The sequence below is a fragment of the Suillus plorans genome, assembly GCF_016647745.1.
Source record: "Suillus plorans strain S12 chromosome Unknown HD556scaffold_2, whole genome shotgun sequence".
Classification (NCBI taxonomy): Eukaryota; Fungi; Basidiomycota; class Agaricomycetes; order Boletales; family Suillaceae; genus Suillus; species Suillus plorans.
In genome coordinates this window covers 82,509-109,631 of record NW_024537386.1, presented here as the reverse complement: position 1 = coordinate 109,631, position 27,123 = coordinate 82,509, and the positions used below count along the sequence as shown (strand labels likewise).

General features: G+C 49.5%; 13 protein-coding genes across 13 annotated transcripts; 3 read left to right on the top strand and 10 right to left on the bottom strand.

The window, feature by feature from the left end:
• Positions 1–1,979: 1,979 nt before the first annotated feature.
• Positions 1,980–4,468, top strand: HD556DRAFT_1302815 (uncharacterized protein; the record flags this gene model as incomplete). The annotated part of the gene is made up of 7 exons (XM_041299545.1): positions 1,980–3,268; positions 3,417–3,489; positions 3,682–3,803; positions 3,840–4,029; positions 4,101–4,144; positions 4,350–4,381; positions 4,428–4,468. The coding sequence occupies 7 exons, from the start codon at positions 1,980–1,982 to the stop codon at positions 4,466–4,468; spliced, it is 1,791 nt and encodes a 596-aa protein (XP_041166776.1).
• Positions 4,469–5,104: 636 nt separating this feature from the next.
• Positions 5,105–8,720, bottom strand: HD556DRAFT_1468247 (uncharacterized protein; the record flags this gene model as incomplete). Its single annotated transcript, XM_041308402.1, has 4 exons — positions 5,105–6,080; positions 6,129–7,327; positions 7,379–8,548; positions 8,598–8,720. 4 exons carry the CDS (start codon positions 8,718–8,720, stop codon positions 5,105–5,107), a joined length of 3,468 nt encoding a protein of 1,155 aa, XP_041166775.1.
• Positions 8,721–9,220: 500 nt separating this feature from the next.
• On the top strand, positions 9,221–10,717 carry HD556DRAFT_1436273 (uncharacterized protein; the record flags this gene model as incomplete). The annotated part of the gene is made up of 4 exons (XM_041305544.1): positions 9,221–9,519; positions 9,578–10,139; positions 10,187–10,367; positions 10,425–10,717. The coding sequence occupies 4 exons, from the start codon at positions 9,221–9,223 to the stop codon at positions 10,715–10,717; spliced, it is 1,335 nt and encodes a 444-aa protein (XP_041166774.1).
• Positions 10,718–10,977: 260 nt separating this feature from the next.
• On the bottom strand, positions 10,978–12,261 carry HD556DRAFT_1302812 (interferon-inducible GTPase-domain-containing protein; the record flags this gene model as incomplete). The annotated part of the gene is made up of 1 exon (XM_041299544.1): positions 10,978–12,261. The coding sequence occupies one exon, from the start codon at positions 12,259–12,261 to the stop codon at positions 10,978–10,980; it is 1,284 nt and encodes a 427-aa protein (XP_041166773.1).
• A 648-nt stretch (positions 12,262–12,909) lies between these two features.
• On the bottom strand, positions 12,910–13,480 carry HD556DRAFT_1321029 (uncharacterized protein). Its single transcript, XM_041301330.1, has one exon. It carries the CDS (start codon positions 13,274–13,276, stop codon positions 13,028–13,030), a length of 249 nt encoding a protein of 82 aa, XP_041166772.1. The 5' UTR covers positions 13,277–13,480; the 3' UTR covers positions 12,910–13,027.
• HD556DRAFT_305097 (uncharacterized protein) lies at positions 13,375–14,049 on the bottom strand. The gene has a single exon (XM_041310216.1). It carries the CDS (start codon positions 13,956–13,958, stop codon positions 13,422–13,424), a length of 537 nt encoding a protein of 178 aa, XP_041166771.1. The 5' UTR covers positions 13,959–14,049; the 3' UTR covers positions 13,375–13,421.
• A 26-nt stretch (positions 14,050–14,075) lies between these two features.
• Positions 14,076–14,731, bottom strand: HD556DRAFT_1321025 (uncharacterized protein). The gene has a single exon (XM_041301329.1). The coding sequence runs from the start codon at positions 14,640–14,642 to the stop codon at positions 14,142–14,144; it is 501 nt and encodes a 166-aa protein (XP_041166770.1). The 5' UTR covers positions 14,643–14,731; the 3' UTR covers positions 14,076–14,141.
• Positions 14,732–15,081: 350 nt separating this feature from the next.
• HD556DRAFT_305075 (interferon-inducible GTPase-domain-containing protein) lies at positions 15,082–16,617 on the bottom strand. The gene is made up of 2 exons (XM_041310215.1): positions 16,552–16,617; positions 15,082–16,497 (listed from the first exon to the last, which is right to left on the bottom strand). The coding sequence occupies exon 2, from the start codon at positions 16,461–16,463 to the stop codon at positions 15,174–15,176; it is 1,290 nt and encodes a 429-aa protein (XP_041166769.1). The 5' UTR covers positions 16,464–16,497; positions 16,552–16,617; the 3' UTR covers positions 15,082–15,173.
• Positions 16,618–18,280: 1,663 nt separating this feature from the next.
• Positions 18,281–19,048, top strand: HD556DRAFT_1436269 (uncharacterized protein; the record flags this gene model as incomplete). Its single annotated transcript, XM_041305543.1, has 1 exon — positions 18,281–19,048. The coding sequence occupies one exon, from the start codon at positions 18,281–18,283 to the stop codon at positions 19,046–19,048; it is 768 nt and encodes a 255-aa protein (XP_041166768.1).
• Positions 19,049–19,412: 364 nt separating this feature from the next.
• On the bottom strand, positions 19,413–20,891 carry HD556DRAFT_1468233 (interferon-inducible GTPase-domain-containing protein; the record flags this gene model as incomplete). Its single annotated transcript, XM_041308401.1, has 1 exon — positions 19,413–20,891. The coding sequence occupies one exon, from the start codon at positions 20,889–20,891 to the stop codon at positions 19,524–19,526; it is 1,368 nt and encodes a 455-aa protein (XP_041166767.1). The 3' UTR covers positions 19,413–19,523.
• Positions 20,892–21,396: 505 nt separating this feature from the next.
• On the bottom strand, positions 21,397–22,366 carry HD556DRAFT_1321020 (uncharacterized protein). Its single transcript, XM_041301328.1, has 3 exons — positions 22,080–22,366; positions 21,813–22,020; positions 21,397–21,741 (listed from the first exon to the last, which is right to left on the bottom strand). The coding sequence occupies exons 1-3, from the start codon at positions 22,110–22,112 to the stop codon at positions 21,521–21,523; spliced, it is 462 nt and encodes a 153-aa protein (XP_041166766.1). The 5' UTR covers positions 22,113–22,366; the 3' UTR covers positions 21,397–21,520.
• A 217-nt stretch (positions 22,367–22,583) lies between these two features.
• Positions 22,584–23,612, bottom strand: HD556DRAFT_1436267 (uncharacterized protein; the record flags this gene model as incomplete). The annotated part of the gene is made up of 1 exon (XM_041305542.1): positions 22,584–23,612. The coding sequence occupies one exon, from the start codon at positions 23,610–23,612 to the stop codon at positions 22,584–22,586; it is 1,029 nt and encodes a 342-aa protein (XP_041166765.1).
• Positions 23,613–24,975: 1,363 nt separating this feature from the next.
• HD556DRAFT_1436266 (interferon-inducible GTPase-domain-containing protein) lies at positions 24,976–26,487 on the bottom strand (the record flags this gene model as incomplete). The annotated part of the gene is made up of 1 exon (XM_041305541.1): positions 24,976–26,487. The coding sequence occupies one exon, from the start codon at positions 26,485–26,487 to the stop codon at positions 24,976–24,978; it is 1,512 nt and encodes a 503-aa protein (XP_041166764.1).
• Between the last annotated feature and the right edge of the window lie 636 nt (positions 26,488–27,123).

The window sequence follows — 27,123 nt, the reverse complement described above, 5'->3', positions numbered from 1 at the left end:
ATCGGCTCCAAGACTTACCGTTCATTGATTTTGTGGTGCTGCCTCGGGGCCAGCATCTCTCCTTCCGCTGGCACAGTTCATGTCGCAACTCCTCTTGGTTTCTCGCGCAATTTCCGGTCAGGTGATGTTCTCTTTCCCTCGCTTGCAACGTCTCGGATCTACAACTCGTTCCTTTATTCCCTTAAGAGTGACAAGGAAAGGTACACGGAGATCGGTTATGCAAGGCAATGCGAGTTGATGAAACTTCGGTCAAATTGCCTCCAAAGTAGCGTGCGCGCCAGCAGGAGGTACGAGTAAGTTATGAGAATCATGTTATGTCTTGATAGTGGTCTATTTCGGAAGCGGCTTTCTGCCAAAAAAAATGAAGCACTAGCTTCCCAGCAACTAGTACAGAGGAGAGTCGAGACGTACTCGTGAATCTTCCCAAAGAATTCGTTCGGCTTTGACCCCTCTGGCAAATCCAGGCCTTCGAGAAAATGGCTCGTAAGTGTCTCAATAAGGGTAGCGATTCCATCAACATTCGAGAAGGATTGGAATGCCTGAGGTCTGTTATCAGAATACGGGCTCTCAAGTTTGAAACTGAGTAAAATCAGTTGTTATTGGAAGGTAGTATGCGAATCTACTTTACAATAGGGCTTGTTTATGGTTTGATTTCATCCAGCAGCCTGAGAAGGATTAGTGTTGAACGTTGAAAGGCCGACCAAGGGCCCATTGTATCAGAGATTTAGCCGGTCCAGGACAACGTTTGGGCCAAAGTCTAGGACATGACAGCAGCCAACAGCACTTCCAGCTGTGTTTAAACCCCGTTCAGACTGTAAGACCCGGCCAAGGCTGTTGGATAGACCTGCCGCCTAATGGGCATTTGTGAGCCGTCAGTAAGACGACGATATCTATTGAAGCAGGAACCAAACAGTCGAGTCTCAATATCGCGAGCTTGCATTGTACATTGACAATCGATAAATAGTCGAGTTTAGATGGAAAATGAAGCCACCGTGCAGTGAAGAGGTTAAACATACCTCGGCGACGTAAATAAGTGCTTTAAATTCCCCTCAAGTTGTGTCACGTAGGTGCCTTGTCGAGCAGTGTTCGACAACCTGGTTGCAGTGAAGCAATGGCAATGAGGTCTTTGATTGCAGTGACTCATACCATGCTCACCTTCAATGTACCAATGAACCAGTCACATTTCAATCTGGTGTTACAGGATTCTTGGGTACGGATGAAGCGATTTCGCCGCCCGCTAGCACCGAGAGATCACGCTATTGCCAAGAAATTCGGGCAAGCTGCTAACTCGATATTTTCCCCTGGTTCAAAACCGGCATTTCCCGAGTTCGTGGATATGGATCCACAACGATGCATCGTGAAGATAAGTACGCCCACACTCGATCATCGAGTCGAGGTGACTATCCATCGCATTGCACAGAACATGCAACCATCATGCATCATGCATCATGCCCGGCTATATTTTGTTCCCTAACCGAGCATGATGTAGACGCTGCCGAGTGCCAAAGAACTGTCCATTCCTCTTCTGATAAAGTAAAAACGCTACGTATTATGCTTGAACCGGCATCGTGGATTAATCTCGTTTACTGGGTTTTACAGGATCGCATTCTGGTGCTAGCGCAGATACCATGTGGGGAGCTTCCATGATGTACAGACTCTGAAGGGTTCAGGGTTCAGAGCGCTCAAGTGTAGTCATCATGACGAACTATTCGCGACGTGATCGTATGGCGGTAACAAGATCATTCTTCTTTGCGAATTTCTATGGGATGGATTTTTAACGCTGGTACGGCCACCTCGAGGGGGCCTCCCGCACCACTCGGATGTGATCAGGGTTCAGAGCGCTTACCACAAGCTCTCAGAAAGGGCTATTTTTGCCCTCCCAGTTCCAGAACATGCGATAGAGCCGGCCGCAGGTCTAGTCTTGGGTATATAGTGACGGACAACCCAATGACAAACTCAAAATTTCTGACTCGTCTTAGATGCCTCCATTGATTTGGCCAATTGCTGATTCTAACAAATTCAGTCTCGATGCTTCCGGTGTTGCTGGTTTCTTCGGCGGCGAAGAAGCTATCACCGCCATGGCTACTGTGCACCTATACAGGGGGCGTGGATGGCTCGGCTGGTACAACTCCCCCGGCAGCTACACTATAGCCAAGGAGTTCGGCAGGATATCCAAGTCAAGATTTTGGAGCGGTCTTTTTCCTGGCTCTAACCACGATCCAGCTATTGCATTCAAGCTGGACGTGAAGACTGGCCCGAAATACGTGGCATCACGCTCAGGAACTGTCATGCAACAGACAGGACACTTTGCACATCTCCTAACGCAGGGGACAGATGATGTAAAGCCAATTCTCCTTCCTGCCACACGAACCACTACAAATTCACGCATCTCTATCGTCACTGTCCCTGAAATTGCATATGACAACCTCCTTGTGCAGACCATGAGCTATCACCATGCCGTCTTCGCCAGCTTCCCCATCCTGGTCAGCATCAGTTCATGCATCTTTTCCGCCTTATACGCAGACTGGTACTCCTTTGCGATGATCCTTCTCGGAATTATTTCTAGTGGTGTCACGTGTTTCGTCATCGGCTCCGGAGTCCTTGGTATCGAAACGGTCAAGAACCCAGCGAAGGGCTCCCCTCCAGGAGACGGGATCCTCTTGATGCAGAATGGCGTCATCATCCTGAAGGGAAAGGAAAAGGACGTGAATGCCATCACGAAGGGAAAATTTTCGCTAAAGCTGAAAGGAGAACCAGAGTATACAGCTGTCGGGCTGTGCTCGCTACTCCTTGAGGTTCAGTTTCTGCTACAGCTCCTCCTCATTCCCCAGGGATTGCTGATCGGTCAGATCATGTTCCTGATATCGGTGGTCGCATCCTGGGCGTACAACTCCTTCCTCGCATCCCTAGACAATGAAAAACTACAACGAAAACTCTTTTGCGACACTATCAAACTTCACGAGACAGCCATAGTCGGGTTCAAAGCTAGCACGCGGACCAGCATGGCTGCATTCACATGCTTCGTTCTTTGCGAAAATTTACCAAGGCCTCTCAAGGATATTGAGCCGATGAAAATTCTGTTGGAGTTTTTGCCTAATGAGACGCCAGTATGGCAGAAGTGGAGGGAGCAAGTGGTGGCTCAGGTCGAGAAAGAAGAGGACGACACAAGTATCTTTCAACCTGGAAATGTTAATCTGTCGGGGCTCAACAGCGACGAACAGGCACTTTTAACGACTCTTCTACAGGATGCGAAGGATGCGTACGAAGGGTATATACAGACCCGCAGCCGTCGACAATCGTTGACAAATACCCAATAGTCCTAATACCACTACAATACGCTATTTCTTTGTCGCCTATCTGATATGACGAACTATGTAATTTTAATTTTGCTAAACGGTTCTACATATACGTCCTAGTTCACGCAGTTGCATCCTCACAGTAGTAGTAGAGGTAGAGCGCAGTGTTGACTTGTTCTTCAAGGTGCAAATGGTATAACGCACAGCCGATAGCCAGCCTGGGCAATGGCAATGGCAGCGATGGGAGTTGAGCTTCTAGTATGGATGAACTGAAGATCGATTTGAGCGGAGAGCTCACTGCAGCTCGTGCAAGTGCATCGAATGAATACATCACCTACTAGTACCTTTGGTATGGCTTATACATCCTTAAAATCTACCTCTGCAGGATCTGCAGCAGGAGCTTACGTTCCATACGGCAGTGGATCCTTTGACAAGACCGCTCTGCAATTGGATCTACAGGCTTGCAAGTCCGCCGGAGCAGGAACCGCGAGAAGCCCTGAAGATCGCGTACCGATTATGGAGGGACAATGCATGATCGGGCAGTGCAAGGGCTTCGCGGAAGTGGGAAGTGGTAGTATTTGTTGGGATCCGACGAATCCGAAGGAGACAAGGCCGAAAGGATGAGAGCCGAGAGGGAGAAGCAGCAACCGGCCGAAGCGTAGAGCCAAGGGAGAGGACACCAAGTGCGAGCGCATCCAAACGGAGAATGAGGTCGACGTGTCGTGGCCAACTTGTGCGCTGTCCATCTTTTAGTTTAGCTTAGCGTAAATTACTGTACCTGGGAGACTCACCTTATAAGCCCAGGTACCCGCATCCAAACATCTCAGTTTCAACTCGAATACTGAGATGTAAGTTAGTATTTTCGTAACGTTCGACTCGAGGTCTAACGTTATATTAGATTCGTACCTTTGTGTCTAGGTACAACGTTTGTTAAATCTGAGTTTCAACTCGAATACTGAGATATTCGTACCTTTGTGTCTAGCTGCGCGTGACCGTCTCGCTATACTCTCAATAGTATTAACGTCTTGATCATCATGATATTTTTGAACATAGCCTTCAAGGCGGGCACACGCAAGGTTGTATTGGTATGCAAATGCTGCACAACCAAATTGCTTGTCGTGTATTCGGCAGATTGTGCATGGCTCGCATCTGTGTCTCGCGCAATCTCGTAGTCTACTGTAACGAGGGACTCCAATTAACGAAGTTTCGTCAGCAAAAACTAGCCGGACAGAGTCTGACATGACTCACATGCAACAACGCGCCGTCCTGATCGTCATAAGCATGTACGACGACGGCCTTTGGCATAAGTGAAGGATGGATACCCGGCCACACCGTGACGGATGAGAAGGACAGTTCTATGGGATGTTAGTAGATCTACATGAATGAGAAGCAAATCTTTCACCGAATGGCTCATCTCTGTGATCAATTAGCTTATGCACCTATTTCAATCGTCGATTGATGTACTTACTGATGATATCACAATGTTACGCCACCACACAAGCCTGATGGTGACCAGTGATTGACACGAAAAGGATCAACATATAAGATTGGAAGGGTAAGGCATAAAGTTGTACTGTATATCGCGTCGACGATACATGCAATAATTTGGACATTAGTTAACTTCGTGACAATTAAATTTCTATGTGAAACGTGATAGCGAAACCAAACGCACTGCGGAAAATGTAAAAGCAACATGAAAGCACGAAAACGAAAAAAAAATTACGAGCAGACGCTCAGGGAAGCAAAAAAAAGAGCCCAAAGCAAACAGCATGATTTGAGGGGAAAGCGTAGAAACTATAAGTCAATGTTCACCGAACCTCGTAAATCGACTCCATCTGGTTAGACGGTGGGCGAACCAACACGATAGGGAGCGTTTCGTCCTTGCGAAGTATTCCGCGAACCTTGCTCGACTCTGTCCGACTAAGCTTGAGCGGCTTCAGATGCTTGTTCACAGAACTAGCGCTGGGAGCAACATTCTCATCGTGCTCTTTCACTGTCTTTGACCTCTTCTTTCCAAGAACGAGCGGTCGTGTACCTGCGAACCCGTTACGGGCATCGCCAGTACTGTCATGGTTCGAAACACGATCTTTAAGAAGGGAGAGAGTACGAAGAGAATTCGAGCCCGACTTCGTTGCGGGCTCTGTGGCGTCCTTGCGCTGCTTGCTGGACGGGAGTATAAGTGGTTTCACCACCCGGGTGGACCACTGTGCGACTGTAAGAGATGACATGTCATTAGTGTTATTTCGTTCGGTGGGCGGTTGAGCCTCTGGCTCTGATGGTGCTTGAGTGTGTTTTTCGGATGATCTAATATATACAATGCTTGAGCGTTGTGAAGTCGGTTGAGAGCGAGGCATAGCGGCAGCTTGATGTTTTCGTGCAAAATGATATTCTTTTTCGTGCAGTGGCGTGCTTTGCGCAGCAGGATCGAATTCGGTCATAGGGTCAAAGAGGGTGACCGTGGACGCAGCGGATGGCGGAGGAAATATTGTTGCAGTGTCGAGGGTAGCGACGGAGGTACGTGCACTTTCCATGCTGTGAGGGACTTCGGCACCACGAGTGCGAGTAGACGCCGTGCGACCGAGAGAAGCACCATTCTGAACAGGCTGCTTATCAACATTCACGGGGGGATCTGCGAGAAGGTTGGAGGCCGGTTCCGAGTCGTCCCGCCAGGCCGGCGTGTTGCGCCTTCCATCGTTTACAGTAGCGTATCCCCCAATCCTTGTAGCAAGCGTGCGACCAATCTCGGATTTCAAATTACTGACTGTGTCCTTGCGAAGACCAAGACTGCACAACCAACATCAGAACAAACATGGGAGTCAGGGGCTAGCTTACCTAGGAAGACTGAACTGATGTCTCTTATGCACAGACGCCTTGTTGAGCCTGACCTTGGCATTGGCGGTTGTCGAGTGCAGCGCGGTACTTTCCCACTCTCCGTTGGCGAGCACACCGAAGTCACCATTATCCTCCTGAGTGCAGGAAGCTGGCAGGCGCTTCTTCTTTGTCACAGTGCTGCTGACAGGGGGGTCGAACTCGAACTCGAAATCCTTGAGCTTCATATCATTTCCAACCTTTAAGCCAGGTACAAGAAGCGGCAGAACACCAGCGGTGAGCACATCGATCTCGTTAACATCGTCATTGACAGTTGCACCGAAGCTATAACCAGATGAATACGACTTCCGGTGGATGAGAGTGCGCGTTGATTGTTGCTTGGCAAGACGAACATTAGGAGGTGTGGGAGGAAGAGGTTGAGACGGAGGTCGACTGGGGCTAGGACTAGGGCTATAGTCTGTGCTGATCGCCTGACCGATAACCGAGGAAACAGAGCGAGAGCGAAGGTGCGAAGAACTAGAAAGGACCGGCTTCCTCTCTACGCCAACACCAGTAGTTACAGTGAGTAAATCGCCACTTTGCTTCTCCGGTGATGCAGTGACAATCACCGTAGTTGCGAGCGCAGAATAATGCCTCTGGGCAACCATTATTCTCGAGGCGAATTCATCGCCTGAAATCCTCGACTGAACTGATTGCTTCCTAATTCTCCCGAACTCCGCAGAACGGGGAGTATTAGGGAACACAGAAGTATTGAATGATTCAGACTCAGTCTGCATTGGCAGAGGGGGCGTCATCTCTCCATCTTCCTTTTCATCTTCAGGGGGCAGTACAGCTAGGCGCGGAACAGGGGTCATAAGACCAAGTGCCCTGCTAAGTTTGCCTTTCCCCTCCACGGCATCCCCTTGTGAGAGCCAGACATCTCCAGAGCGTCTCCCTTCGACAACTGTAACTGACCCAGACCGCTTGCACTCGCGGTTACAGTCGGTGAGAGTGACAGCCGGAGATGGCGCCCGCATGCAGATAGAAGGAGGTTCTCCATGAACCTCGAAAAGACCAGTCGGGATAGGGATGGGCGAGCGCATAATGATGTTCATGGCAAGGAGAGGCGAAGACAGTGTGACCGAGAGGGCAAGAAGAAGAGGCGTGGCAGAAGATACGAAGCCTTTCCCAACGAAAGATAAAATATATGGCAGGGAGAGCGCCTGGTGACCAGCTATTAGAGCTAGTTGTAGCGTGAAACAAGGAGGACTTACTAAAGGTGCCCAAATTGTCATCATCCAGCAGGCGTACCGATAAATTGAGATATCAACATCATTACCGTTATACGCCAGAGAAGCAATACCCCTTTCTGAATCACCCTGGTATCCATATCCTCCAAGAACTCGAGCACTTGACAGAGCAGGGGTCGGGGGCCGGTTGCATTGGGGAAGAAGCTCAGCATTAAGATCCACGACACTGACGCCGCCTTGATGGCTAGTGGGATAGGACCATGCAGATAGTGAGATTTGAGACCCAGACGTTGAAGTCAGCCATGAGCTCTGTGAGTCGAGACGTGGCCGACCCGGAGCATCACGACGGAAAGGATCAGGATCGGAGCTTAGGGCATCAGCGGGCGATGAAGGGTATGATGAAGGCAATGATGGGACTGGTGGAATTAATGCATCACCGGTCATAGGCGTGGGCGGATCGAACCAGTAAGACGATTTAGGCGCAAGGGAGGTTTTGGATGTCACAGCACAGTCGGCGCCCAAGGAACCAGGACGAGGGTGCGTTTGATGAGTTGAGAAAGACCAGTTAGACACTGAATCATGATGCGTACTGCCGGCATCAGAGGTGAGCCAGGAGCTACCTTCCCTGAGGACGTCAACATCCTCAGTCGCAAACGAGGGGCGGGGTTTATCCTCGACTTCTTTGGTAGGTGGCCAGCTGTCTGCGGGATCGTTGAGTGCAGCGAGATTGCGTCGGATCACCACGAGAGTGTACACAAGACTGCCAAATGATGCACTGCTCAGGACGGCAACAGTAGTGGAATATGCCAAGAGTCCAACGAAGAGACTTGGAATACCTCCCGCCGCAAAAAAACCAGAGAGTATAGTGGACGCGAGCCCCAGGAGCAGGGTGGGTGCCCACAACATCCAGTGTCTGGATCCGAAAGACACCGACCGCCCCATACGAATGTGGATCAACGTAAGTGCGGACACGACGAAAAGACAGGTTTGCCTGATTGTCAAGGCAAACCACAACCTTGCTGAGGATGCAGCGTCATGGGCCTCGCCATATGACGCAGGGCCACCATAGTATTCACTAAATGCCTGCCAAATGAAGACGCACAGAGCCAGGACATCAAGAGAAGCCAACCACAGGTGACTCTTGTCCGCTGAAGAAAGAGAACGAAAATTATAGTCAGGCAGTCCAAACTCGGACTAAAAAAAGATTAGCTATTAGAGGCTCATGGGAAAATTGAATACACACGGGAGCGACACGTCTGCTTAAAGGATGAGGCGGAAGAATTGGAATTACTATACGAAAAATCACGAAAGCTGATGATATAAACGAAACGAAAGCCAGAATAAGAGTTGGAATAAAAGGAATCATGGTGAACGTTGAGATGATCGTTGAGCGTTGATAAATGCTTGTTAATGGATCTTGGATTTGACTTTATGAGAGAGCGTTGGATGCGTGAATGCGTAAACGGCTTAAAGCCTTCGTAACAGGAAGCCGCTACTGAAAAAAGGCGCCTGTCTTGAAGCAAGAAAAGTTTAAATGTCTGAACAACTCACAAATTGAACGTGAGCCAAATAATGTTGGACCCATAACTACAAACAATACATATTTGTCAACAACGCGTTACCACGTGACTTTTGATTTTAATTCAGTTAACGACTCACGAGGCCAGAGTCATTACAATTGCCAAACAATTTACTCGTCCATATCCAATTGCACCGATGATCAGAATATTATATGTAGGTCAGTTATGTAACATTGCAGATATCCCTTTGAATGAAGGCAATGTATTATCCAACCAAATTTCGAATGATTTGTTTGCCAAAGGCTTTAGAAATCAACAGAAACAAACAACACGCGTGCATTTAACAATGACAATTCCACCTTTTGGATACAGGATTATGCCCACCATCACTGACCTCCCAGATGAGCTTTTGGATGAAATAACACATCTCTTACCAAAAGGGACTCTATTCTCCCTATGCACCGTCTCAAATCGCTTCCAACCCCGTGCGACACGATGGCTCTATCGGTCTCTGGCCCTGGCGGGCAACGGTGAAACGATAAAAATTTGCAAGGCCCTCATTTCAAACAAAATTGCTGCTACCTCCGTTCGTAAAGTTCTCCTGTGGCCAGGTTTAGCATTTTCTCGCCTAAGTCTCACAGGAGGGTAAGCGTTTGCCTCTTGTAACCCGCATACGTGTAACCACGCTCGTTCAATTCAACAGACCCTTTTATCTCTATCTGTCCGCCTTTTACAAACTGCTGTCCCGTGCCTTGGCCTGTGCGATAAATGTGGAAAATATCCGGTTAATGTTTCCTTACTGCGGAGCATCTCTGTCATTTGATGCCTGCGCGTTCTCAAACCTTCATTCCTTTGCCACTACAATGGAACCCCATACTCTTGCTTCGTTCGTCAGGAGGCACCCACAGCTTCAGGAGCTCCATATATCTCCGAGCGATATTAGATCTATTACATTGTCAGAATTCAGCGGAATATCCCTTTCCTCGCTGAATTCCGTCTGCCTTCCCCAATCTCTGCTGTTTATAATTTCTCCGGATGCACCCCTACGATCTGTTTTGTCTCCAGAAATCGAGGACGACAACGAAGAGATCCCACATTTCATCAGGCACCTTTCTCGATATTCCACAACGCTCACTGAGCTTCATTTGTGCCGTCCTCACTGGAATGCTGAAGTTTTAATGCATGTCGCGACTTTGCTACCAAAGATCAAAAGCTTCACATTCACTAGAATGACGCCTGGCCTGCACGACCCTGCCAATGTAGCTGTAAGTTGTTACTGCGTTCCGAAAGCTCACGACATTTATGGGTGCAGTTTCTCGAAGCATGCGAAACAGCACTTCCTTTTTTCAGCTCCCTCAGTCAATTCCGCATCGAAGTCTCGCGTAATCGAGAACTAGCGGGCTTTACATTTGTGTCCGATTACAGATGCGACTTCACGATGGTTCGAACGTGGGGCAACAAATGCCCGACCCTCAGCATTTGTGCCTTTCCATGTGCGTACACCTAACGCTCAAATATATTGATGATAGGAATCAACTAAATGAGCATAGCTGGAACTGCATGGCATCGTATCGAGGACAATGTATGGATGCCAGACTTGCACCACAAAGCTGCAATTCGGTGGTTCTTTGAGGCCGCCTCCACGGACCAGTTTCCCATCGATGTCATGGGGTCTTTACAGCTGTTCTGCGATTCCATGGGGAAAGTTGACACCCTTGGACTACTCAATTTTAGGTCACCGTCAGCCATGGAATCAATTGGCCTTTACCACCAGACAGAGGAGGACGAATCAGAGGTTTATTCAAGTGATTCGGATGAGGACGACGTCGAGATCGAGGAATGAGATCGAGCGATATAGGTGACGGGCAACCGAGTCCGGTATTGTGTGGTTGAAGAGATCGTGTCGTTGTTGAGGGTCCTGTCTTGCTGTACACTACGAACATTTATGCGTTTGATGTCAACATAACAACAGCGCGATCGTGATATCTTATACTGCCACGACTGAAATACACAAAGACTGAGAGCATGTATATTACGGATTCATACGACAGAAAGTAGAAAACATCTGCAGATCCAAACCGAGTCTAAATCGTATCATAACACCTATACGTGTCGCTGAGCCGTGCTCGCCAAATCTGTGAGCAGTTTGACCTCGTCCAGCATCTTCTTCGGTGTCTTGCCAGTAACAGTTGCTTGTAGAGCAACGTTCGACACGAGATATACCGGTTGATCAGGTATGTTCGCCTCTTGGAGGTTAGTCCTGATGCTACGGATACTTTCTGCCACGTATTGGTCACGCGCCCGCGCAAAGTAACTAGCCTTGTTTCCGCCTTCATCGTCACTGTTATAGCCTATATCTTTCATGAGGTTCCTGATGTGCTGATCCGCTTTAGAGCGGACGATGAAAGCGGGAATGCCAAAGCGCCCAGCGTTGGAAAGGATAGCGACGTCAGTGGCAGTGAAACGGTTGTTGACCACGACGATGATACAGTCGAAGACGAAGAGCCCCTGATCATTGAAGTATTTCCAATCGGGGACTTTCAAGGTACCCGCTCCGGGAACATCGTACCAGACGAAGCGGCTGGATGGGTTTGGGTCTGGGTATCTGGCCACCACGAGAGTGGTCTCGTTCACGCCAACCGCGGCAGCATCAAGATCCATATTATGCTTGCCCCGGAACGCGTTTACCAGTGACGACTTGCCGCTACCGGCAATCCCACTGACAGCAACATGGAAGAAACCCTCGGTATGCTGCATCTTGGCTCTGAAAGCAGAATATTCTTCAGGGGTAGGCGTGACCACAGGTCGGGTGCCATCTCGCAATTGTTTCTCGGCTTCCTCTCTCGCAGCTTGAGCTTGCCTGGCTTCTTCAGCAGCTCGTTGTGCGGCGCGCTCAGCTGCTTCCCTCTCGGCTTGGAGTCTCCTGTTTTCCTCTTCCCTGGCTCTCTGTTGCCGTTCGTGTTCTTGCTGGGCAGCAATGGCAGCTTGCCTAGCAGCTTCTTGGGCAGCTTGTTGTCTGCATCTCTCTTCTTCAGCCTCTCGCGCCAGTCGTTCGGCACGCTCTCTTTCTTCGCGAGCCCATGCTTCTGCGGCCTCGCGAGCAGCACGTGCTGCCTGCTCGGCTTGCTCTCTCTCGCGGCGCTGTCGTTGGGCCTCTTCATAAGCAGCTTGCGCTCTTCTAGCTGCCTCTGCTTGTTGTGCCTCAAAGCGCCTTCGTGCTTCTTCCGCCTCGCGCATGAGCCATTCGGCCTCTGCACGGGCTGCCTGAGCGGCACGTTCTGCTTCTTGACGAGCAGCCTCAGCTGCGGCGCGAGCGCGAGCTTCAGCTTCTTGTTGTGCACGGATTGCTCCCCAGTCTGGCTCGTGGCGTGAGTGTCCCCCGCCCATGATTAGAACTATGAGGGTTGTAGATGAAGATTTCGTCGGTTGGTCTGTGGCACTAACAGGACGTTAACAAACATGGATTGTGACAAAGTTAAATTGAGTCGGAGCCGATTACTGACCTGAATTGATTGACAATGTAGGTCTATGAGAATGCCGTTTGAGAGTCTGGGGTGTCTGGGGAGTCTCGGCTGACTTAAATATCACATACGTACAGCAGCCTCGAGGGTCCGACAAGGGTAACAGTGGCGGTGAAGTGAATGAAGAGAATACGAACCCTAGTGCACAGGCCTTGTCATATTGCTTGAAAACGTCTGACGACGATCATGAGAGTAACTTCTTTCGAAGCACACAGCGTCTCCTATCAACTACCGCGAACACGGTAGTCCGGCGTGTAAGGCGCGTCTGTGCATAGAAGAATGTAGCTGAAAACATGGATCCCAAGTTCAAATCAAATGAATTCTGATGAACTAGACAAATTTGGAAATTGTGTGAACGCCTCCCCTCAACAGCCTACTGCAACATATTTAGTGTAGGGGGCAGAAAGGAATTCCCTCGTGGCAATTGGCAAAATGGCACAACGGCAATTGGCAGAATGGCAGAAGCCGGCAAAAATAAATTTGACTACTACAGTGAGGCTACACCTTCTGATGTCAAAAGGGCATCAATACTCCACCCTGATGCACTCCCTGAGCCTCGATTAAGTACATCAATCTCCTCAACGAAGCCGGTTGGTGTGATACCTCGTTCCACCCTCTCCAACTCGCTCCAGTCAACAATTCCAGAGCATTGAACTTGAACTTACAATGACCCAGTAGAACTTCGCTTGAAATTTTCGTCGGAAAGATTGCATCACAGTTGGATTGTCCGTTGTCGCAGCAATGATGTTATGTCCATCACCAATCTCCATTCGTTCTAAGGCTTTCACGGAGACCTCGAGTAACTTGTCTGCAGAACTTCGATGTCCCGTCATGTCTTCGAGACTGAGCACGACAGGGTGCTGGTTCACTTCGGCAACCATAGAGCCATATAAACTCCTTCGAATCTTATCCTCCCAGCCATCAAGCAGATAGGTGAGGCGTTTACGGTCTTTAAGACGGGCAATATCCTCAATTTGGACACGAGCGACCTCGCTGTATCAGAAATATTTTATTCTGCCAACAACACTAAACATATTCTTCACCCGGGCCAGTCCTTGACCATTCCAAGTCGCTCAACAGCTCAATCTCGTGGATGATGTTCTCCGGCTGCTTTTCATTCACGACATCGAGCATCGTTTTATTCGAGACGATGTAAACCCTTTGATCAGGCATATTGGCACTTTCCAGGTTGTCTTTCACGCTCTGGCGCGTCTGTTGAATGAACTGCTCCCGTGCAGCCTGGCAAAGCGTCTTCTTCCGGTCCTCACTCTCATCATCGCCGCTGTAGTACCCCATATCGTTCATGATGTTACGGATGTGCTGATCTGCCTTGGAGCGCACGATATACGTGGGGATCTCGAAACGCCGACAGTTCGCGAGGATGGCTATGTCGGTCATGGTGAAGTGATTGTCGAATAGCACGATGATGCCATCAAAGACATAAAGTTCTTGGGCAGTGAAATACTGCCAGTCTGGGATTTTGAGTGGGCCTGCGCCCGGGCTGTCGTACCAGGCATATGCTTGTTCCATGTGGGGGCTGGCGTATCTGGCCGTGACCAGCATTGTCTCGGTGACACCAGTAGCAGCAGATCCGGTGTCCTTATTACGCAAACCACGGAAGGCATTGATGAGAGATGATTTCCCTCCTCCTGCCACCCCGGTTACCGCGATGTGGAAAAGGTCCTCGTGATACTGTACTCTCTGCCTGGCGGCGCTGATTTCTACAGGTGTAGGAGTCACCACAGGTTAAATGCCTACTTTCAAATTCCGTTCAGCCTCCTCCTTGGCAGCATTAGCCATCTTAACTCGCTCTTCTGCCACTTTCTTTAATGCGTCGGTCGCCTCCTGGTCAGCAGTTGCATCCCTCTCTTCTAATTTCTCGACATGCTCCTGAGCAGACTGAATGTCCATGTTCGCTCGTTTTTGAATAGCAGCACATTCCGCCTGGACCACCGCTATCATTTCCTTGTGAGATTGTGCCTGCACGGCTTCCCTAGCAGCCCGCTCAGCCTGCAACGTCGCTACCATCTCCTTATACACCTGCGCCTGTGCGGCGAGCTGGGCCTCCGCAGCCTTTTGCTGTGATTTTTGATTGGCCTGGATTACCTTTATTAACGCAGCCTGCGCAAGTTCTACATCCTTCCGAGCCTGCTCAGCCACGGCTTCTGCGTGTAGACGTGCTTCTCTTTCGATGAGGGATGGAGTCGCTCCCATTCTTGATTGATAAAGAATCCTGTTAATTGTCATGTCATACGATGGCTTCCATCTCTCGAGCTGAAGAAGCTTACTGAAATGTATATGCTGTGCTTCGAAAATTGAATCTAATGGTGTTGATTCAGAATGGGTGCTGTGCTAGGTCATAACGAAGAGGGGCATTTCCAACCAACCCCTATCCCAGATCGATCAATGGACACTCGCACTGATTCCCTTGATCTGCACGAGGTCAGATTCATCCCACGATGTCGGAGGCACTGGATCGCGTTGCCATCAGAATGCGATACCTTTCGTGCTGTAGATCTAGGTTTCTACTAGAAATCTCAATTGCAAATCCTTTGTATTCAGTCGGATGGAAATCAGTCGCGCGCAAGCAGTAAGAACATGAGGAGAAGTAACAACATCAGCACAGAGGAAGAAACGTAGAAAGAACCAAATCTGCACGTCTGGAATCAAGCTCGGTCACGAACGGTATGATCATGTCAAGAACAGAGAAGTATCAGTAAGAGTCCGAAGGAAGAAGAACTGTATCACCACCGACAACTCATTCGTAATAGTAGCGCCTCAGTCACGGCGTCCTCGCCTGATCTGGGCTTCTCGGATCAAGTCGCTCAACAACTCAATCTCGTCGATGGTCTTCGGCTGCCTTCTCGCCAGAACATCGAATATTGTTGTGTTCAACGCGACATCGAGCATCGTTTTGTGCGAAACGATGTAAACCCTTTGCTCAGGTATATTGGCATCCCGCAGGTTGTCTTTCACGGTCTGGCGCGTCTGCTGAATGAACTGCTGCCGTGCAGCCTGGTAAAGCCTGTTGACCTGGCTGCTATCACCATCGCTATCATACCCCATATCTTCCATAATGTTGCGGATGTGCTGATCTGCCTTAGAACGCACGATATACGTGGGGATCTTGAAACGCCTGCAGTTCGTGAGGATGGCGATGTCGGTCATGGTGAAGCGATTGTCGAACAAGACGATGATGCTGTCAAAAACATAAAGTCCTTGGTCGTTGAAGTACTGCCAGTCTGGGATTTTGAGCGTGCCAGCGCCCGGGAAATCGTACAAGACAAGAGGATATTCTGCATTGGGATGAGGGTATCTAGCCATGACTAGCGTTGTCTCGGTGACGCCAGTGGCAGCAGCTCCAATGTCCTTATTACGCAAACCGCGGAAGGCATTGATAAGAGATGATTTCCCTCCTCCTGCCACACCGGCTATTGCGATATGGAAAAGGTCCTCGCGATATTGTACTCTCTGCTTGGCTGCGCGAACTTCTTCAGGTGTGGGAGTCACCACAGGTTGAATGCCTTCTTTCAACTTGCGTTCAGCCTCCTCCTTGGCAGCATTGGCCGCGTCTGCCGCTTTCTTCGACGCGTTGGCCGCCTCCTGGGCGGCAGTCGCCTTCCTCTTCTCCTCATCGGCAGCCTCCTGTAGTTTCTTGACCTGCTCCTGGGCAGCCTGGGCGTCCCGTCTGGCTTGCTCTTGTATAGCAGCAGTTCGCCTAAGCTCCTCCATTGCCTGCGCTGCTAACTTTCTTGATTCCTCGTTGGCGGTACGAGCGGCAGCTTCCGCCCGCGAGCAAGCTTCGTCTGAAGCACGTTTGGCGTCGGCCATCGCCTCCCTTGCCTCACGGCCCCGAGCCTGTTCAGCCGCCTTAGCTTCCTCAGTGGCCCGCTCAGCCGCCTTAGTCTTTTCCTGTTGTTTTTCGTTCACGTTGTTGAGCTCAGCGATCCGTTTTTCGGCAGCCTTAACGTCCTTTCGGGCTTGCTCAGCAGCTGCCTCTGCGTCCCGGCGCTTTTTGATCTCCTCGTCTACTGGATTGGGCCCTTTTGGCCGCTTGGAACATCCCATCCCTGAGTTTGCTCAACTATAGAAATGCGTGGCCCTGTTAATGGTGACGTCAAATGATGCTCTCATCTCTTGAGCTAACAAAACTTACTAGTATGCGTATGCTTTGGAATGAAAACTTGGCTAATAGCGCTGTTCAGAGTAAGTCCTGAAGGGACGAAGAGCCGATCCGAGTCTTAAACATATAATGTTTGCCTTGAGGCGTTTTATATTGTCCCGCATGCAGACGACTGAATGCGGCCAAGCGCTGATCATAAATTACGCAGGGCTATGGGTTGTCCCACATCCGGAGGATTGCACGAAGTGTGACTTGGAGGCAATGAAGTCGTGGAATGGAATGGAAGAAGTTCTGTGCATGAAAGTTGAGAGTAAGTTACCAGATCTGATCAGATTGAACGACGAATGTATGTGTACCTCACGATTAAGACAAAGGGCCCACGATATGTGGCAATTTTTAACGTATGACATTTTGATAAGTGGGCGAAATACTGCCGAGAGCATGAGTAGATATCAATCAGGTTTGCGACTGATGGGTGTTTCGTGAAGGATAACCATATATCGATGAGGTTTGCGACTGTCGCAGAGGAGATATAGTGCACCCTAGATGGCCACAATGAATCGTCGATGATCCTGATAGGAGGCGCTGCAGGAGGGTGTATTATAGTTAGAACACCGCCGCTGAGGCTAGGTTTCATCTAACACATTCAAGCTCCATCATTCCAAAAAATCAATTCTGCGAGCACTCAGCGTAGATTGATACACTCACTTGCTAGAAAATAAAATGGAATTGAGTAGGGCTCTGTAGTGTTGTTGGCAGAATAAAATATTTCTGCCAGTGGCAATTGCCGGCAGTAGGTCGAGGGCAGTTGGCAGAACTCGGCAGAACTATGTTTGTACCTACGAACAAACAATAAGAATTTGACATAGATTTGAATGTATCTCGGTGTGTAAGTTGGTGATTACAATGTCCCAAAAGCCTAAGGGCCGTCCTGTCCGGAAAATCGTGTCCGACCACTTTGTTCCCGTGGAAAAAGTCGAAAACAACTCGAACCGCTACTTTTTCAAATGTAACTACTGCTCAGCATCCATCGAGGGCCGTGATGACAACCACCTCAAACACTTAATTGACCAAAAAACATGCCCCAAAGCCCCTGATCGCACCCGCGCAGATGTTCGTGGCTATCTCACTACAAAGAAAGGCAATCAAGACCTTCTATCCCCATCTATTGCGGAAACTTCCAGTCTTTCGGAGTTTCAGGGTCAGACTACCGTGGAATCGCGAAAACGAAAGAATCTTCTTGGGTATGTAGACCTCCCTGTCACACCTGAGCAAACCAATCGAGCACAGGGTGGAGTATTGATGCCCTTTTGACATCAGAAGGTGTAGCCTCACTGTAGTAGTCAAATTTATTTTTGCCGGCTTCTGCCATTCTGCCAATTGCCGTTGTGCCATTTTGCCAATTGCCACGAGGGAATTCCTTTCTGCCCCCTACACTAGTTTGGTTATGTAAACGAATGGACTTGAATAAGTCCTTCGGTTACTGGCAAATTAAAAAATTCGGTCACGATACTTATGTTATGCCAACCAATTGAACTCGGTATACGAAACTACGACCAACAAGGATCACCCTCAACTTTCCGTCCCAGACTCCTGGCTGAAAGGTCCAGCGTTTGCATCTGAAGCTAGGGTGATTAGCCTGTTGACTAGTCATCACAGGATTTGACATGCTACGCGAACACCTACCGGAGTCAACAACCACAATGGTGGATCTGCATCTGTTGTAGAGAGGTGCAGGCAACTGCTAGCGCCTGTTCTTCTTATGTCTGCCAAATCTCGAGACTCTTCGACAACTATCGACATCACAGCGTGTGCAGCCATGCTCACCGATGATTGTTGCCGCAAGTTTCTACAGCAAGCTGGAGATATGAAAATTCAAATTGATGCCCTTGCCTTGCACCCACCGAAGAACCCCCGAGTTGGCGCTGTTGATCCACACATCAACAAGGAGGACTTAAAACACGGCATGGAGAAACACGGTGAATCCACTCGGACTACGCGTGTTTGGCTAGATTCAGACACGTTATCTATCGGGTCACGGAAGGATAGTGAAGCTACATTGGTAGATTTGCCAATTGACCACAAGGCCTTCTCACCCGTTCAGGATTCTAGACAATATTGCTCTGTCAAGGACGTCACACTTCTAGTCAAACAGATCATAGAACATGACGAGGCTCTATCATCGCACGACCCAAACTCGGCAAATGTTCAAGCATCGGCACCTGCCTCTGTTCCACATCAGATGGTGCCATCATCGTCACTTCCTGTAGAAGACGTCGTGATGGCGATATCTTTAGCACACCACTCAGGACCGTCTCCCGCAGATCCTCAGAATATAGCAACATGCTCGTCTACCGACTCCTATCCTTCGTCGTCACTGAAAATTCCAACCTCTCTATGCCCGGAACCTGGTTCAGGCGCCAGGGTCTCACTCGACCAGGTATACTTACCATTGATTTTGCGGTCGGAGATTGCATTATTCCCGCAGCTTCGTCGAGCAGGTACGCAAGACTTTGCAGTTCTAACTTAGCCTTTCCTTACGAGAAATCCTAGTTCTCCCAATGTTCCATTTACCGTGCAACTTTCTTGTTTCCGCAAGGATCCCCATGATGAGCTTCAGGAAGGTGACAGCCTGGATACCTTGAGCCTGCCAAAAGGCACCCTCGTGGTACAAACCCAGAATGGACGCTCGACGCCATCACTAATACCCTTACGAGGTCACGTTCACATATTCATCCCACGATGTCGCAGATACTGGATCGCGTCGCATCAGAATCCGATACCTTTCGTCCTGTAGATCTAGGTTTCTACTAGAAATATCAATTGCAAATCCTTTGTAATTCTAAGTATTCAGTCGGATGGAAGTCAGTCACTCGCAAGCAGTAATAACATGTGGAGAAGTAACAACATCAGCACAGAGAAAGAAACATAGGAAGAACCGAATCTGCAAGTCTGGAATCAAGCTCGGTCACGAACGGTATGATCATATCGAGAACGGACAAGTATCAGTAAGAGTCCGAAGGAAGAACTGTATCATCGCCCACTAACTCCTCATTCATAATAGTCGCCGCCTCAGTATCACGGTGTCCTCGCCTGATCTGGGCTTCTCGGATCAAGTCGCTCAACAACTCAATCTCGTCGATAGTCTTTGGCCGCTTTCTCGCCAGAACATCAAAGATCGTTGTATTCGACGCGACATCGAGCATCGTTTTATTCGAAACGATATAAACTCGTTGGTCAGGTATATTGGCATCCTGCAGGTTGTCTTTCACGCTCTGGCGCGTCTGCTGAATGAACTGCTGCCGTGCAGCCTGGTGAAGCTTCTTGACCTTGCTGCTATCATCGTCGCTGTCATACCCCATATCTTCCATAATGTTACGGATGTGCTGATCTGCCTTAGAGCGCACGATATACGTGGGGATCTTGAAACGCCTGCAGTTCGTGAGGATGGCGATGTCGGTCATGGTGAATCGGTTGTCGAACAAGACGATGATGCTGTCAAAGACATAAAGTCCCTGGTCGTTGAAGTACTGCCAGTCTGGGATTTTGAGCGTGCCAGCGCCCGGGAAATCGTACAAGACAAGAGGATATTCTGCATTAGGGTGAGGGTATCTAGCCATGACTAGCGTTGTCTCGGTGACGCCAGTGGCAGCAGCTCCGATGCCCTTATTACGCAAACCGCGGAAGGCATTGATGAGAGATGATTTCCCTCCTCCTGCCACCCCGGCTATTGCGATGTGGAACAGGTTCTCGCGATATTGCACTCTCCGCTTGGCAGCGCTAACTTCTTCAGGTGTGGGAGTCAATACAGGTTGAATGCCTTCTTTCAACTTGCGTTCAGCCTCCTCCTTGGCAGCATTGGCTACCTTTACTTGCTCTTCTGCCACTTTCTTCGACGCGTTGGCCGCCTCCTGGGCGGCAGCCGCTTTCCTCTTCTCCTCATCAGCAGCCTCCTGTAGTTTCTTGGCCCGCTCCTGGGCAGCCTGGGCGTCTCGTCTGGCTTGCTCTTGTACAGCGGCAGTTCGCTTACGCTCCTCCTCTGCTTGCGCCGCTTGCTTTTTTGCTTCCTCACTGGCGGTACGAGCAGCAGCTTCCGCCTGTGAGCGAGCTTCGTCGGCAGCACGTTTGGCCTCGGCCTGAGCCTCCCTTTCCCTACGGGCCTGAGCCTCTGAGGCTGCCGCGGCTTCCTTAGCGGCTTGCTCAGCCGCCCTAGCCTCTTCCTGTATTTTTTGATTCAACCTGTTGAGCTCAGCGATCCGTTCTTCAGCAGCCTTGGCATCCTGTCGGGCTTGCTCTGCCTCAGCCTCTGCCTTTTGGCGCTTTTCTATCTCCTCGAAGGCTGGATTGGGCTCGTCTGGCTCCGTAAAACACATCTCTGAGTTTGCTCAACAATGGTAATGCGTGGCCCTGTTAATAGTCACGTCGCATGATGCTCTCATCTCTCGAGCTGAGAAAACTTACTGGTGTGCGTATGCTTTGAAAAGAAAAATCGGCTGACAACGTTGTTCAGAGTAAGTCCTGTAGGAACGAAGAGCCGATCTTAGACTATAGAATATAATGTCTGCCTTGAGGCGTTTCATATTGTGCCGCATGCAGGCCAAGAGAACGACTGAATGCAACCAAGCGCTGATCATAGATTACCCAGGGCTATGGGTTGTTCTCCATCCGGAGGATTGCATGAAGCGTGACCTGGAGGCAACGAAGTTGTGGAATCGAATGGAAGAAGTTCTGCGCATGAAAGTTGGGAATGAATTACCAGATCTGATCAGATGAACGACGAATGTATGCTCGTCGTTCCTAACCCTCCGAGTCAGCAGACCCAACCCTTGTAATCAAGTGATTCCATTTTTAAGTGAGAGACGATTATATTATATTCACGCACATATGCGGTATTCTATGGAAAGAGTTAAGGGTTAGGAATGTGAACGATGAGGTTTGGGATCAATTTTCGAACATCGGCTCCGATGGACGAATCTATGTCCTTTCATCTTTCGCAGCTTCATCACCGAATATCAGCGTTTCTGGGCCCGAAGCTATCTTGGAAGTAGGTGCCGGGAAGTGTATGTGCGGATACGCAACACGGTGTGCATGAAATTCCCGCTGTAGCTCGTCCAGTACACAGTGGGATTTCGGCGAAGGATGACAGTAAGAAAGGTAACGTCATCGATAATGAGGTTGCGATGACTGCCACGATGCCCATGATTTGTATTTTGAGATGCAATACTGGCAGTCCAAATCAGCCGGATAGCTTTGTAGATAAGTTTCTTGACATCAAGTAAATGACAGATGCTTACGACGGAATGTGCGCATCGGTGCAAGACAAGTATGCGAACTTTTAAATCTAGGGAGACTCAGTGTGCGTGGCCGCGTGCTGGTATGCTGAAGTGCTCCACGGATACGAACGATAATGCTTACTGAGGGCATCTCTGAAATGGCCGGTCTGGGACAAATTCCAGAACATCGGTAGGCCCATCGGCACCTCCAACCAGGGTATAAATGTTTCTGTGTCCGTCACTGTTTCTCGCACTTGTTCACTGTCTGCAGCGGCACCAAGGACTTACTTCCATGGACGTTGAGAGTCTTTTTGTGACCATGCAGTAACACAGTGAGCTCGTTGCTATGTAATATATTGATCTGGGCCGGTTCTTGTGATGTGCTAGCCAGGAGCCTCCTCAAGGATGACATCATCCAGCCTCACATACATAAGGGGGTAAGGAGAGGGGCGGGTAAGGTGATGTGTGGGTAAGGAGAGTGGCGGGAGGAGTTGAGGTAGAACATGAACATGCAGCATTCTAGTGAGATGTTAGACGGCGGGGGGCGCGTTGGTGGGATTGATTGGCCATTCAAAACATCGAGCAAAGTTTAAACTCCGCTTGGAGGTGATGCATTGATGTCCCAGAAGGGTCCTACTAGTACTTCGAGTTGACTTCGAAGGACGTTTCTGAGGCACAAGTTCAACTATTTTCGCAATTTCGCAATCAGGCAAATTTAAACATGTGCACATGTTGATTTGGAACTTCGCCCAACAGAATTATACTGATGCGGTTTCTCAGGATTTCCTCAGTCTACTGATGATGGCACGATTCCTGCAGTGCCTTCCTGGCCTGCTCCTGGGCAGCCTGGGCGTCTCGTCTGGCCTGTTCTTCGGGCGTGAGGGTCACCACAGCCTCAATGCTTTCTTTCAACTTGCGTTCAGCCTCCTCCTTGGCAGCATTAGCCGCCTTTACTTGCTCTTCTGCCACTTTCTTCGACGCGTTGGCCGCCTCCTGGACGGCAGTCGCCTTCCTCTTCTCCTCGTCGGCAGCCTCACGTAGTTTCCTGGCCTGCTCCTGGGCAGCCTGGGCGTCCCGTTTGGCTTGCTCTTGTAGAGCGGCAGTTCGCTTACGCTCTTCCTCTGCTTCAGCTGCTTTTTGTTTGGCTTCTTCAACAGCGGCACGAGCAGCAGCTTCTGCCAGTAAGCAAGCTGTATTGGCGGCACGTTCGGCCTGGACCATCGCCATTATCTCTCTATGGGCCTGCTCCTGCGAGGCTGCCGCAGCTTGCAAAGCGGCCAGCTGAGCTGCCATAACCTTTTCCTGTAATTTTTGATTCAACCTGCGGAGCTCGGTGATCACCTCCTCCTTAGCAGCATTGGCTGCCTCCTGGACGGCAGTTGCCCTCCTCTCCTCATCAACAGTCTCCTGCAGTCTCTTGGCCTGCTCTTGGGCAGCCTGGACATCTCGTTTGGCTTGTTCTTGGACAGCGGCTGTTCGCTTACGCTCCTCCTCTGCTTCAACTGCTCTCCGTTTTGCTTCTTCACTGGCAGTACGAGCAGCAGCTTCCGCTCGTAAGCGAGCTTCATTGGCCGCACGTTCGGCTTTGGCCATTGCTTCCATCTCCTTTCGGACCTGATCCTTTGTGGCCGCCGCAGCTTGAAAAGCTGTCTTGGCCTCTTCCTGTAATTTTTGATTCAACCTGTTGAGCTCGGCGATTTCCTCTCTGGCAGCCTCAGCATCCTTCTGGAAATGCGCAGCAGCTGCCTCTGCGTCCTGGCGCACTTCCATCTCCTCGAGGGATAGATTGGGCTCCTCTGGTCGACTTGCATAAGATCCCATCTGTTCGACAATGGTAATGCGTGGCCCTGTTAATAACGAGGTCGCATGATGCTCCCATCTCTTGAGCCGAGAAAACTTACTGATATGCGTAGGTTTTGAAAAGAAAATCAGCTAATAGTAGTGCTTAGAGTAAGTTTTGTGGATTTCAATCGAGAACGAATAACCGATCTTAGACCATAGAATCCGTTTTATATTGTCCCGCGTGCAGACCAAGAGAACGACGGAATGCGGCTAACCCAGGGTTATGGGTTCGCGTGAAGTGTGACCTGAAGGCAATGAAGTCATAGAACGGAATTAGATGAACGGAGGACGTTCTGTGCATGAAAGTAGGGAATGAGTTACGAGATCACATTGAATGATTGTATATGACCAAAATGTACATGGAAATTAAACACGTTAACATGGTATGTGGTGTGTGTGATATGTATCAGCTATTGACCGCAATGTTGGGTTGTCAGTACAACGTCCGTCCGTCCGTCAGATTCACTACCAGATAGATACTGCCCTGTCTGTAGTCTACCTATCAGATATCTGCAAGATATTGTAGTAGCATACTGATATGCAGTACCGGGCGGGGCCGCGGTGGACATAAATTAATAATAGGAGTACTATAGTAGTGAAGAACAAAAAGACATTAAAAAGGACTTAATGCGTGAACAGAATACTGCCAGGCACCAAAGAGAGCACTGTCACCTGATGGGTGCTCTGTGAAGGATAGCCAGGTATCGATGAAGTTTGCGACTGTCGCAGAGAAGGTATAGTGTATCCTGAATGGCCACGATGAATCGTTGATGATCCTGATAGGAGGCCGCGCTGCAGGAGGGTGTACTATAGTTAGAACACTACTCAGGCTAGGTTTCATCTGAAACATTACACAGTCGACCGAGACGATAATAGTCCCCAAGTGCCTTCAAGATCCGAATGTTAAAGTACAACCATTATACTCGATCATCTGGACCACATACCTTAAGCCCGCAATCCTCCTCGTTGTTAGGGCGTATGGAGTTACCATCTGAAGAAGGAGGTTTGATTAAACGAATGGACTTGAATGAGGAAGGGCTCGTCGGATCCTGGAACACAACGCCGGCATACAATCACATTACCGGATCTCCTGAGCTCCTTTGGTTACTGGCAAATCTCTGACCATCAAACCTAGAACGAACTTCCATGATATGATGTTTTCATATGCTCATCCGTTCACTGATCTTGAAGGGCCTCCAGCTGAGTTTCGAGTCCTGCTAGTCATTAGTAAGCGGTAGTAAGAACATGCGGAGGAGTAATAATATCAGCACAGAGGAAGAAACATAGGAAGAAGGTACTGTATGTGCAAATCTGCGGTCAAGATCGGTCACAAGTGGTATGGTCATGGCGAGAACGGATCAACATCAGGATTGGAAAGAGCCCGAAGGAAGCAATATAACGACTTAAAGATCTCTATCATCAGCCACCACTTCTCATTCATAATAATGTCCACCTCGGCATCACGACGTGCTCGCCTGGTCTGGGTTTCTTGGATCAAGTCGTTCAACAACTCGATCTCGTCGATGACCTTCACTGCCTGCTTGCTCTTCACGACACCGATCATCGTTTTATTTGAAACGATGTAAACCTTTTGGTCCGGAATGTTCGCATCCTCAAGGTTGTCTTTCACGCTCTTACGCGTCTGCTGAATGAACTGTTGCCGTGCAGCCTGGTAAAGCTTCTTCTTCTTATCCTCGCTCTCATCACCGTCATCGTCATCGCTGTCGTTCACCATATCGTCCACGATATTAGAAATGTGTTGATCTGCCTTAGAGCGCACGATATACGTGGGGATCCTGAAACGCCTGCAGTTAGTGAGGATGGCGATGTCGGTCATGGTGAAGCGATTGTCGAACAGGATGATGATGCAGTCAAAGACGTAGACTCCTTGGGCATTGAAGTACTGCCAGTCCGAGATTTTGAGCGTGCCTGCACCTGGGATATCGTACCAGACAAGAGGATATTCCGCATCGGGGTGAGGGATTCTAGCCATGGCTAGCGTTGTCTCGGTGACACCAGTGGCAGCAGATCTGAGGTCCTTATTGCGTAAACCGCAAAAGGCATTGATGAGAGATGATTTCCCTGCTCCTGCTACCCCGGCTACTGCAAAGTGAAAAAGGTCCTCGCGATATTGAACTTTCCGCTTGGCGGCGCTAACTTCTTCAGGAGAGGGAGTCGCCACAGGTTGAATGCCTTCTTTCAACTTGCGTTCAGCCTCCTCCTTGGCAGCATTGGCCGTCTTTACTTGCTCTTCTGCCACTTTCTTCGACGCGTTGGCCGCCTTCTGGACGGCAGTTGCCCTCCTCCTCTCCTCATCGGCAGCTTCTTGTAGTCTCTCGGCTTGCTCCTGGGTAGCCTGGGCGTCTCGTTTGGCTTGCTCTTGTACAGCGGCAGTTCGCTTACGCTCCTCCTCTGCTTCCGCTGCCTTCTGCTTCGTTTGTTCATTAGCGGTATGGGCAGCAGCTTCTGCCAGTAAGCGGGCATCATTGGCAGCCTTTGCAGCCTGGCCCATCGCCTCCATTTCCTTACGGGCCTGATCCTGTGAAGCTGCCGCAGCTTGCTCAGCGGCCTGCTGAGCTGCCATAGCCCTTTCCTGCGTTTCTTGATTCGACCTGATGAGCTCGGCAATCTCTGCTTTGGCAGCATCAGTCTCGTTTCTGGCTTGCTCAAGAGCCGCCTCTGCTTCCAGGAGCCCGTCTATCCTGACGATGAGTCGACTGCAATCTTTGAGTAGACTCAAACATCTATCTTTGGACAGACTCCCGGGCCAAAATCCATCTTTGGTCAGACCCCGAAATCTATCTTTGGACCTCCAAAATATATCCTTGAATAGAGCACTCAATAGACCTCCCATCTCCGAGTTTGCACAACGATGGTAATGCGTAACCCTGTTAATGATGACGTCGTATAATGCTCCTATCTTGAGCTGAGAAAACTTACTGATACGCGTATGGTTTGGAAAGAATAATCAGCTAAAAGCGCTACTCAGAGCAAGTCCTGTGTATTTCAAGATGAGAACGAAGAATAACCATGCAATATAATTTGAGGCATCTTATATTGTCCCACGTGCAGACCAAGAGAACGACTGAACGCGGCTAACCCAGGGCTATGGGTTGCTCCACATGGATAAAAGTGCGTGAAGGGTGACCAGAAGGCAACGAAGTCAGGAACCTGATGCATGATGAAGCTTAAGGGAGGACGTCCTGTGCATGGAAGTAGGGAATGAGTTACGAAATCACATTGAATGATTGTTATGCCCAAAAGTGTATACATTAGGCACGTTAGCATGATATGTGGTGGGTGCGACATGCATCAGCTATCATTGTGAGATACACGGGGTGACATTTCATCTAACACAATCATATCAGCTTCAAGCTCCATCAAAAAGTCAATTCTGCGAGCGCTCAGCGTAGATCATCATCAGCAGGAAATCGCAGTCGACCGAGACGACAATAGCCCCCCAGGTGCCTTCATCAAGAGGAAGGTGTTA